At 45.5% G+C, this 12,449-nt stretch overlaps 1 protein-coding gene across 3 annotated transcripts in view; it reads left to right on the plus strand.

Annotated features, from left to right (window-relative positions):
• Window positions 1-392: 392 nt before the first annotated feature.
• Window positions 393-12,449, plus strand: part of MTF1 (metal regulatory transcription factor 1) — a 42,177-nt gene continuing 30,120 nt past the window's right edge. For all 3 annotated transcript variants that reach the window (XM_065916126.1, XM_065916133.1, XM_065916143.1), the window contains exons 1-2: window positions 393-487; window positions 2,219-2,677. In XM_065916126.1, coding sequence (XP_065772198.1) covers window positions 2,270-2,677 — 408 coding nt within the window. In that variant the 5' untranslated portion in view covers window positions 393-487; window positions 2,219-2,269. The remainder of the gene's footprint in view (window positions 488-2,218; window positions 2,678-12,449) is intronic.

Consider the following 12,449-nt stretch of genomic DNA (forward strand, 5'->3'; position numbering starts at 1 on the left):
GCCACAACTTTCCAGGTTTCCCCCTTGCGGTCCCGGCCGGAATTCAGCGGCTAACTGTGGTCCTTCCCGTCGTGCTTGCGGCTGCCAAGGAGACGGCAGCGCAAACCCCGCTGAGGCGACTTTGGGTTAGTGATTAGCGGCTCTGACCCCTCTTCTTCGCGTCTCGTGCGTCTAGAGCGGAACTCCGAACCCGCGCAAGCAGAACACCAGGCAGGCTCTCCACCGCGCGAGCTGAATTCGCGGCCCCGCGAGGTCTCTGCGGTGCCCGCCGCACCCCGCCCCTTTCGCGCTCGCCAATTGGAGGCTCGAGCTCAGCCCCCACACTGACTAAACCAACCAGAAGCTTCAATGGGAGGCGGAGCCGTATCTTCTCTTTCCTCCGGAAAGCGGAAGCGGAAGTGACGTTCGGGGAAGGTGGGGGCAATCATGGTGCCGCTGGGGAGGGGAGAAGCTGCTGCCGCCGCCGCCGTTGCCGGGAGCCGCGGAGGTAAAAGGCGAAACTAGACGCGGCCTGGGCTGGGGACTTCCCGGGAGGCACGGGACTTAGGCTTCCTTCTGAAGCATTTTCCAGTAGGGACCCCAGACCGGTTACCATAGGGACCCCACCCCTCCTCCGTTTCCATGGGGATGAGTATCCAGCCCCCTCCCCTGTTTCCATGGAGATCCGGACCCTGCCCCTCTTCTCCCGGCTTGGAACCCCCCAGCCTGACTTCGGGTTTTTTCTTGTAGCGCTTGACGGGGGACTATCCCAGACAGGTTCCTTTTCCCGGTCTCCTCTTGAGGGTGCTTCGTTTGTACTCGTTTGCCACCCTCAAAGCTCCTGGTCTTGTTTGTTCCGGACAGTTGGTCTCCGCGTTGCCGCCTGTGGTGCTGGGGCAGCCCAGTGGGGCCCCCGGTGCTCTTATCTCTCCTCTCAGATGCAGCGAAATGTGCATCTATCGGGTTGCGTAAGCCAGGGCAAGGGGTCGGGCCGGTTCCTCCCGGATCAGATCCCCTGGCCTGTCTCTGGTAACTACCACTGTGTCTAGCCGCCCTGCCGAGTAAAGGTTCACTTTCTGATCCGAAGCAGAAGAGAAAGATAAAGTGCAAAGCCAGACTGAAAACTAAAAGTGATGTACTAATTATTTGTAAATTCTCTATTCTGTCTGCCAAACCCGCGTTTGTGGAACTGGTGTGTTTGCAGGTAAAAGAGGAATCACTATTCCAGAACAGGAAAACTTCAAGTTTGGTATTTTTCCCAAGAGAGTATATCATTCCAAGAGGGTATATCTGCAAGTCTTTCATTCATTTAACTGACATCTCCTGAACTCCTTATGCCTAGGGACGAAAATAAGACTCATGATTCCCTCTCATTTCAGAGAGCACCCTATAAAACTTAGCTTCTAGTGGGCACCAGATTGTTTTAAGAGAGAAATAGATAAAGTGATCTCATTAGATATCCCTGATTAGGGGTCAGCTCCACTACCCGGAAACTGAAACATCTGTTCTGGGATGGAGAGAACAGATTCACCCTTGATTCCTTTGCTGTAGTCAGACATTGCGTTTTAACATACATTATGTCTTTTACTCCGCATAACAGTTTTGTGAGAACAGGAATTACCAGTCCCACCCTACGTAAGTGAAAAGTAAGGCACAGAAATTATCCAGGGAGTAAGTAGGAAAGCCAGGATTTGTGGCTAGGTGACCCTACCTTCAAAGTCTTGCTTCTTCCACCATAGACTCACTGCCTCACTGTTTCATTTGGAGTTTCCTTTCTTTAAGATTTATAACAACTCAACCCTGAAACAGTTTGTCCCTGTTTCCCCTTAAGTATTTTGACTAACCTTCACACTGTTTGGCAGTAAGGCACATTTGAAAGGTCTTATGAGCTGCTACTTATTACTTCCATTAAAAATTTTTATTTTATTTTAAAAATTTCTCTGGCCGCACTAAGCAGCTTGTAGGATCTTAGTGCCCAAACCACAGATTGAACCTGGGTGCTCTGCAGTCCTAACCACTGGGAATTCCCATTACTTCCATTTTTTAAAAAAAGGCATTGTTTTTCCTTCAAAATGACTTGATAGTTTTCAACTTAAAGAAAAAACTCCCAAAGAAGATGTTTTTCATTACTCTGGCCTGCTCTTATATGGTGAGGAAAAAAAGAGTCTTGTGACTGCTGCGGAGGTGAGGTCCCTGGGTCCTGTGGTATGACTCTGACTCTGGCTTTGTTCTCTTATAGACAGGTCACTACCTTTCCATTTCTCACAATTGGGCTGAGCACAACTGAACCATGGGGGACCACAGTCCAGACGACAGCATCAGCTACTTTGAGGTAGAGGAAGATGAGCTGGCCCCCGAGGACAAGATGCTCAGGTTTGTGGATAAGAACGGACTGGTGCCTTCCTCATCTGGAACTGTTTACGATAGGACCACTGTTCTTATCGAGCAGGACCCTGGCACTTTGGAGGATGAAGATGACGATGGACAGTGCGGAGAACACTTGCCTTTTCTAGTAGGGGGTGAAGAGGGCTTTCATCTAATAGATCATGAAGCAATGTCCCAGGGTTATGTGCAGCACATTATCTCACCAGATCAGATCCATTTAACAATAAACCCTGGTTCCACGCCCATGCCAAGAAATATTGAAGGTGCAACTCTCACTCTGCAGTCGGAATGTCCAGAAACAAAACGTAAAGAAGTAAGTAAAGCAGTGGGTGAGGGCCCGTTTTGGCTTTGGGGAGGGTCCTTAAACCACACTAGATGGCAGTTTCAGCCGGGGAGTATCAGAGCCCCTGGAATTAGGACCTACAGTGGCTTTCCTTAACAGTGTATGCTTCATGTTTTATTGTGACTCTTTTCTGAAACTTTCAGTGTGTATGGCTACGTTGAAATCTGGGAAAGCTAAACTGCTACTTTTCCAAATTTCCTCCTCAGATCATGAATAAAATAGACATTTCATGGAGGTAAATTCATGTCTCTGATGCGGAAATAACTGCATTGTGTAAAAATGCTTTGTTTTGGAGAAATGAGTGTTTGCTGGAGTGTGCTTTATTAGTGAACATGTAGTGGATAATAAAGGCTAGTTTTCTTTTGTAAGAAACTCAAGTAAGAGGCAGTATATCTAAAAGTTTTCATGCTCGTATTTGGATAGTGTGCATAAGGTAACTCATTATTACAATGCTTTGAAAACGGTAAAGCATGATACAAAGTGGTGATAATTAGCAGCGTAAAAGATGTGGTTTAAAGGTAGTGATACACATTTTCCAGGAACTAATTGCAGGTCAACTCGTAGATCCCTGGTAGTTGCAATGCCGGGACTAACTGTCAGATGTTGCTAAACAGCCATCGGGTAAATCGTTTCGCAAAATATTTTTCTCTTTTACTGTAACTCAGGTCTTGAAACTATAGAATTTGATTATTCGTGGCATATGGCTTTCCTTTGCTAGGCTTAGAATCTCAGAGCTGGAAGGGAGACCTAGTGAGACCATCGTGTCGTACCTCCCACCTCATACAGGAATCTCTCTGGGCAACAGTTCCTCTGGTCTCTGCTTGAATACCTCCAGGATGATGAGAGCACAGTGTTCCACAGTTCAGCCTAATACAAAGTTTGTTGGCCAGCTCTGATTGTTAGAAAGCTTTGGCTTATATGAAGCCAAGAATCTGCCTTCCTGCAGCTGCTGCCCGCTGGTTCTAGATCTTCCATTCTGAGCAGTGAGCTAAACCTTCCTTCCACAGAGGGCAACCCATCAAGGTAGTTAAACGTCGTTGGTTTCTCTACATCTTCTCCACTGACTTTAGTGTCCCTCTTATGACATCTTCCCCTAGTTTCTCATCATCCTGGTCACTTTTGATTGTATGAGTTCCAGTTTTCCAGAGTCCTTAAAATTTGTAATTGAACACAGTCTCACAAGTGTGAGTCAGCTGGCACCGAATACCGTGCGACTCTTATCTCTTCATCTGGACACTGTACTACAATTACTATATGGTCTGTATTTTATTAGCAATGACATCTTACTGTTAACCGACGCTTGAAAATCTCTAGACTGGTATTTCTTAGCTGGGGATAGTTTTGTCCCCCAGGAGACATTTAGCACCATCTGAGGACATTTTTGGTTTTCACCTTGGGGAAATGTTACTGGAATCTATTGGGTAGAGTCCAATGATCCTATTAAACATTCTAGTACACAGGAGAGCCCCCTACAACAAATAATTAATTGTTTGACCCCAAATGTCATTTAGCTGTATTCCAATAAAATTTTACTTACAGGAGAAAACAGGCGTTGGGTTTCCTGGACTACCCCTAGACTAGAACACAGGGAGCTGTAGAAGAGAAGGATGGAAAGATAGCAGACATCCAGACGTGGAAGGCAGTGATAGCGTGCAGAGGGTCTGGACTGTGTTCTGGAAGTACACGAAGGTGTCTGAGCCAAGGAGTGATGTGTTAGAGTGGCATTTTAGAAATGTTGCTCTGGTAGCCTTGGCAGCTTGATTGCCCAGTTAGGAGATGGTTTCAGTTTAGTTTTGGGATTTCCTTTGAGTCTGATGAAGGTTAACGTGGAAAGAAGCCAGAGCTTTTGTTGAAGTTGAAGAGAATGTGGTTTATTATTGAAGTTTGGAGAACGAGTGGTAAATTGAGTCTGATTCAAAGGATTTATCTATTTTTCCAAGCTTGTTAAGTGTCTTCTGTCTCTTAGCGCAGTGGCCACGCAGATGACTCATGGAGCTTCAGATCTCAGTAGTGAGTTAAGTAGTTCACATCCACTGTGATAGGTACTTAGAGGCCTCTTCAGAGTGCTCTGTGCAGGCTGAGGAGAAAGCGGCTGACTCTCCTGTCCCCCTTGCCCTCCAGGAATGGTGATTCCGTAACAGGAATCAAGAGGAGAATATTTGGTGGGGAAACTGGTAAACTGGTTGGAGTATATTGAATGTATAGTCCTTGGAGAAAAGTAAAGTGAACAAGTTGAGAAGCTGTTTGGAAATGTGGATTTGAGGTCAAGGAAGGGGTTTGGGATGAGAATTGTGGATCCATGAAGGTGCAGTAGTTCAAACTGTGTGCAGATAACCCAAGGGAGAAGAAGTGAGAATTGTTCTGAGAATTTAAGGGTTAGAAAGAGAAAGAGGAACCAGAGATCACATAGTCCCAGAGATGGGTAGAACACAATGTTGTGGAAGCTGAGGGAAGAGAGATTTAAGAAATATGAATATTCTTTTGTGACCCTGAAGAGGGATCGAGGGGCTGAAGATGAGCCGTTAGTTCTGCTGCTTGTGCAATTGATCACCTCATGGGAACACGTTCACTGGAGGCTGAGGCCAGATTTCAAATGATGGAGAAATGAGTGGGAGGCAGGAAGCATCAAGTTTTCTCTCTCTCTCTCTCTTTTTTTAATAGGGTAGTTGGAGGAAGAAAAGTGATGAGGCAGTAGTAAGTAAGGGGATTGGATCATTTTTTTAGCAGAGGAAGTCTGAACATGGCTTAGGCCCTAAGCTTTGGGCCATCCTCAGTTAATGATTACTGTGTGAGAGTTTTTCAAGAGCAGATGTTTCGGAAACATTTACGTTAAATCAAGACAGATTTGTTTATTAATATGAGATTTCTCAAGAGCCTTTGATAACAATAAGAAGGAAGGAAATGCAGAATTCTCCAAATATTTTGAACTTGGGAAACCATTTTTTCAGGTCTTACTTCCATGGTCAGTGTTTTGTGGAACACATTTTGGGAAATGCTGATCTAGGCAGAAAAGGAAGAGATGGTAGGGAAGGGAGGATTATGCAACCAGTGATATGAGCTGTCACTTTTCCACTCCGTCCTACTTGCAAGCTTGGTTTACCATTCATGTCTTTTGATCCTTGATAATTGTGGTGAATAAGACAAGTACCTTGTTCAGTCCCCCATGGATTTAGCTCACTGTACTTTCTTTTCCTCCCACCATGTTTTCCCATTCTATCCATGAGACCTACATGGAAAGTTCTAGAACCTTATTGAAATCATTAGGTGTGGGGTTGGTTGGGGATTGAGGGAGAAGCAGCAGTGGCTTTCAGCCTTTGAAAATTGTGCTAAATGACCAGACATTCAGTAGATTCACCTTCCGGGAGCACCATCATAACTGTAGCTTCTGTTGTAACAGTGGTGTTATTTGATTTCTTGGTATTTAAATCCATTTAAGTGGTATGAAGAGGCCAATGTTTATGACTGTCTGATAGCACTCTTCATGATTTCTTTACATTGCCCCTACTTCCACCTTAAAAAAAAAAAACATGACAAAAAACTGTGGTCTTTTTCTCTATCTCTATACCCAGGTGTTACTCTTAAGAAATCAAATCATTGGATAGCTAAGTCTTCTTGGCTTCCTAAGCAGCTTATTTTCTGAGTCAGATTTTGGCTTGATTTTCTTGTTTACCTTAGATTGTTCCATTGTTTGCTATAGTGTGTGGTTGGCTTGCCTATTACTTCATTTTTTTCTCCCTTGTGCTTGTTTTGTGCAAAAATAAACCAGCCAGAACCTTGCTACAGATCCTGCCTTTTTCCACAGGGCCACTGGTCATTCCCATTCAAAGTGCACCTGTCTTATTCTTGTACTTGCTACTTTACTGCTGTCTGCCTGTTGACTTCTTGTTGTTGTTTAGTTGCCAAGTTGTGTCTAACTCTGCGACCCTGTGGATGGCAGCTTACCAGGCTTCCCTGTCCTTCACTATCTCCTGGAGTTTGCTAAGACTTAAGTTCATCGAGTCAATGATTTAGAAACTCAAGAATCAAAACATTGTCACTCTCATCTGTCAGAATGAGAACATGGCATTCTCAGGGTCAGCATTCTTAAGAATTGCTCCTTTAATACCTTTGTACTCCTGGTTTCTAAGCAGCTATGTTTCATCAGTTCATGCAGTCACTGGTTTCCCAAACTTTTTTACATCTGTGCCCTTCCCAAGACCTTTTCAGGACTGGCGGGTTACTTGTTCATCTTTCTCTGAACCACATCAGTGAATGTGTCTCCCCGCACCCCCAAGCTGACCTTGCACTTCTCTGCTGCATGGTTGGCCAAGAAGGGTGAAGAAACCCAGGAGTTACATACCAAATATGCTCTTTATGATGCACCAGAGTGTTCCAGAGCATTGATTGGGAGAAAATACATTTTTCTACCAAGAAACACAGCTACAGGGATGCTTAATGAATTCGGTTGCTTGCTACATTGGTCAGTGACATTCCAAGTGATCTTTTTTTTTTTTTTTTTAGTGTGACAAATTTTAAGATATAGAATAAGGGGGGAGATTTGACTCCAGTGTTTCCAAGCCTTTTTGCAATGTGCCCTTTACCTTGGGGACCCAGTTCCAATCTCACTGCTCATTATCAATCCCTCAGTCAACGTGAGCATCCTCTCAGATGCACCGGGTTGTTGCTGACTCTGCGGAGGAGACCCGCCCACCGTGATTATATTCCTTTTCAGGTTCCCTTGTGAACTCTCACAGAATTGCCCTGCAGAACTAGGACAGAGACAGTTTCTGCTTGAAATGCTAGTGTTGAGGATCTGTTCATTCTTCCCACAAGCTTTTACTTATTGAGTATCATCAGCATTTGTCAAATATCAGGCAGGACAGAGAAATAATCCCTGCCCTGAGGGACTCTGGGGAGTCCGGAAGGAAGACCGCCGAGGCCGGAGGCGAGGGGTTCGGTGGGAAACCAGGGTTGGAAGCATTTTCCCTTACCAGCAGATGAAGCCAGTTGAGCGCTCTCCCGCATGCGTGCCACATACTTCTCTTCGGCCATCAGCATTTCAATCACTGAGGCCCACTGGCTTGAAAGAGAGACCAGGGTGACTTTACATTCTTACTGGTTTTCCAGCATAATGCTCCAGGAATGACAGTTCTCGGATTTACATCATACATAGACTGTACCTGTTGAGTATTGCTAAGATTTCGATGTAGGACGTAGGAGAAAGAATCTGAATGTTCATGTTTTTCTCTTATTTAAATCTAGCTTATTCTTAAAGTTTGCTGTGTGATGTGCACAGGGATAAGTTAGACCTAGGTTCCGCCTTTGTTCTGGTATATACTGAGTGGCCTTGGGCAAGCTGCTCCGTGTCGTCTTTTGTAAAATTGAAATTAAAATATCCTGTCGCTTTTCGTGAAGGTGAAATACGATTTACTCATTTACACATACACAACAGGGGCTGCATAGAACGTTCAGGATCGTGTCTGGTGCCTGGTGGTTGTTTGGTGAATGTCCATTTTCTTTCTCTTCCTCGAAGGCCCACGTGGTTCTTTTTTCTTTCTTGTTTTTTTAAATTTACTTCTGGCAGCACTGGATCCTTGCTGCTGTGCTCAGGCTCTGTCTGGTTTCGGAGTTGAGAGGAGCCCCTCTTTGCTGTGGTGCACGGGCCTGTCCCTGTGGTGACATTTCTTGTTGTGGAGCACGGGCTCTAAGGCGTGCAGGTTTGAGGAGCTGCGGTTCCCAGGCTCTAGTGTGCGGACTTAGTGGATATGGCACATGGTCTTGGTTGCTTGGTGGCATGTGGGATCTTCCCGGACCAGGGATTGAACCCGTGTCCCCTGCATCAGCAAGTGGAATCTTATTCACTGTACCACCGGGGAGGGTCCCCCATATGGCTCTTGAACGATATGTGGAAGGACGTATCCTCCGGTTAAAGAAAAGGTTAAGCTGTCTTTGTTTGGAGCTCTTTGGGAAGCGTTTTCTCCTGAAACATGGTTACAGATTGTGTGTTTGGGTACCCTGGATCCCAGTCACCCTTGACTTGCTGACCCGTCGTATTAATACGGTTGTGGAGTGTGACCCACCATTTAGAACCGTGTTTTACAAGGAGAACATGTCCGTAGTCCCTCTGCAGGGGCTCTGGGTGCAGCTCTTGCCACAGGTAAGCTTCCACGCCCATTCTCTGCTCCCTTGGACTTCTTGTCCTTCCTGAGCAGCAGGCCCCCAAAAGTTTCTTCCATGGTGGGCAACTAGGGTACCAGGCGAAGCTGGGACTCTTTTTAAATATTGTTTTTAACTTTTTACAATTGAGATAAAATTGATGTGTAACATAATGATTCCGTATTTGCATATATTACAAAATGATCTCCATAGTAAGTCTAGCTACCATTTTTTTCCTCGTGATAAGAACTTAAAATCTACCCTGCAAGCAACTTTCAGATAGACAATACATATCTATTAACTGTAGTTACAATGCTGTACACTGCATCCCCATGACTTACTTAATCATAAGCTGAGGGCTCTCATGGCTAAAGAATGAGGACTCCTGTTTTGCTGGCAGTGGCAAGAGGGTTAGGTGGCTGGCATCTGTTGAGTGCCTGCTATGTACCAGGCACTGTGTTCAGGATTCTGATAGATTTGTATTTTTGTAATAATCTGAGGCAAGAATCGTACACTGAAACCCGTTAGCTGTGAGAAGGGCTGAGACGTGAAGGGCAGCAGGGTGGCTGGTTCCCTAAGGGTACAGGGTTGAGGCGTGGGGGCTGTGTGTGAATCCAGCTCTGTGGTGGACCGTGCAGAGCTCTTCTGTTTCTCCTTTGAGTTCTTTGGTTGCAGATGATGGAGTGGGAGAGAGATCACTGACAGTGTGGGGATAGAGCTGGTGCTGGGGAGAAGGATGGGGAGGAAGGGGCAGCTCCTACAGTCATAAGAGCCAGGCTGAGCATTGATTTATAAGTATGTTCAGATGCCCGGTGTTCAGAATCAGAGACTCCCTTTCCTTACTGAGAAGGGCGCTGTTAGTGTGTGTTGGCATCTAATTCTGCTGGACTTATTTCTTTTTCCTCCAGCAGAAACTCAGCTTTTTTTCTGTTCTTAATTTTTTTTTTCCCCATGCACCACGTGGGGAGCCTAGTTCCCTGACCAGGGATTGAACCTGCGCCCCCTGTAGTGGCGTCTTAACCAATGGACACTAGGGAAGTCCCACTTCTGAATTTTTTTTGAAGCTTTTGTCTCCTAGAATTTCAGTGTTTAATTTTTTCATTTTTGCTTATCTCATTTCACCTTTCCTTTTCTGCTTCTGTTGACTTACCAGGGCAATCATCTTTGTTAAATATTTCTCTATTTTAGAACTACTCAGAACACGTTATAAATCAACATCTGAAAACTTTTATGCCTCCTGCCCTTTATGAAACATTAGACCCCATCCTCATTGATCCCAACCAGTGCTGTATCTGAGCTCCCTAACTCCTTAATCATCAGCTGTTTAAGTGATGCAGTGCTTAAGTTCTTTTGGAGAAACGTGTGTCCCAATGGAATCTTTGTTGACATGTTCATATTACAGGTACTCTAGTTAATTTCTTAAAAAAATTTTTTGTAAATTTTAAAATTGTTTATTTGGTTTTGGCTGCACCGGCTCTTCTTTGCTGCACACAGGCTTTTCTCTAGTTGCGGAGAGTGGGGGCTACTCTTTAGTTGTGCACTGGCTTCTCACTGCAGTGGCTTCTCTTGTTGTGAAGCACTAGCCCTAGGCGCTCGGCCTTAGTTGCTCTGCTGAATGTGGAATCTTCCCAGACCAGCAGCAATCGAACCTGTGTCCCCTGCATTGGTAGGCAGATTCTTATCTACTGCACCACCAGGGAAGTCCCCTACTCTGGTTCATTTCGACAGGCCAATTAATTATGTGTCCCTCAAGTTCTTTAAATTCAGGTTGGACATCACCTCCTTTGAGAAGTTGTTCGTAGTCATCCCCAACCTTGAGTTTTTCTTCAGTCAGTTCAGTTCAGTTCAGTTGCTCAGTCCTGTCTGACTCTTGGCGACCCCAGGACTGCAGCACGCCAGGCTTCTCTGTCCATCACCAACTCCTGGAGCTTGTTCATATTTATGTCCATCAAATTGGTGATGCCATCCAACCATCTCATCCTCTGTCATCCCCTTCTCCTCCTGAGTTTTTCTTAGTCTTTTTCTCTATATTTCCCTATACTCTAACATCTGTACATTTTCTTTCTTTCTTTTTTTTTTTTTTTTTGTACATTTTCTTATACCCTGTTGTTCTCATCTGTTTGGGTCTCCTCTCAACTGAGCTTCTAGAGAGCAGGAGCCATTTTTTTCTGTGTTCCTATCTCCTGGGACAATATAATCTCTGGAACAGAACTTGTTTTGAATGCGTACATGCGTGATAAACTTTAATTGTATTTAAATGTACCAAATGTTGCAATACCTCTGCTGAGTAAGGAGATTTTTTGCAACTTCCTGCTCTGATCCAGTTTGAGGTGGTTTGTTTTCCCTTTTTGTGAAATTTGATGCTGTTTAAAAACGATTCTGAAAGACAGTCTTGGTACTTCCATTTACTGCCTTCTTCCAGATAGGGTGAGATCACAGGTTTATTCAGTGTGGCATTGGGGAGCACTTGCTTTGACCGTCACGTGTCCCACCGTTAAATCCACATACCTTCCTCGGGCTGTGCCCTCTCCCCTGTCTCTCCCCCCCGCTGTTTTGTGTAAGGGTAGTTATGTTCATTATCCCCACCTCCTCCCTTTTCTGCAGCTCCTCAGCCTGCTAAGCCCTGGCTTCTGCTCCTACCCACCAGTGACGCTAGTCCTGCTGGACTAGCTCTGACCTTGTGAGCCGAGTCTCGGAAGCGCTTCCTCTGTCCCCTCTGCTGTGTCTGACCTGGCTGACCCTCCTCCGTGACACTGCCCGCTTGTCACTCACAGCCCTTGCCCCTGCTTTCCTCCACTGTGAGTCCCGTTGGTTTGCTTTTGTTTGTTTCCTCGTCTGTGCCTTCGCTCAGCAAATCTCAGTCACTTCTCCAGAGGCTGGTGCCTGAGGCTGTGACGGTGAACTGGATGAGCCCCATGTGGTCCTTGCTCTCACTGGAGAGTATCTGTTCATTGTTTAGCTTTACAGATATCTACTTGGTGCTTTCTGTTCTCTAGCTATTGCTGTGTCTAGCATCGAAATAGATGATTATGTAAATTATTTAATTACATAATTATTTAATCTTACTGGTATTCTGTGCTTTAAAGACATACCAAAAAAAATAAAGACATGCAGAATGCCATGTGCTGTGCTGAGTCGCTCACTCGTGTCTGACTCTTTGCGACCCCATGGACTGTAGCCCGCCAGGCTCCTCTGTCCATGGAGATTCTCCAGGCAAGAATACTGGAGTGGGCGGCCATGCCCTGCCCTCTTCCAGGAGATTGTCTCAACCCGGGGATCGAGCCCAGGTTTCCCGCACTGCAGGTGGATTCTTTACCATCTGGAGCCGCCAGGGAAGCCCAGGGTGCCGTGAAAACCTGTAATAAGAATTGTTGTTCAGTCGCTCAGTCGAGTCCAACTCTTTTGTGACCCCATGAACTATAGCCCACCAGTCTCCTCTGTTCATGGGATTTCCCAGGCAAGAATACTGGAGCGGGTTGCCATTTCCTTCTCTGAGGGTTCTTCCTGACCCAAGGATCAAACTTACATCTCCTGCTTGGCAGGCAGATTCTTTACCACTGAGCCAACTGGGAAGCCCCTGAAATAAGGATACCTCTTCTCATTCGTG

The sequence above is a fragment of the Muntiacus reevesi genome, chromosome 1, assembly GCF_963930625.1.
Source record: "Muntiacus reevesi chromosome 1, mMunRee1.1, whole genome shotgun sequence".
NCBI lineage: Eukaryota > Metazoa > Chordata > Mammalia > Artiodactyla > Cervidae > Muntiacus > Muntiacus reevesi.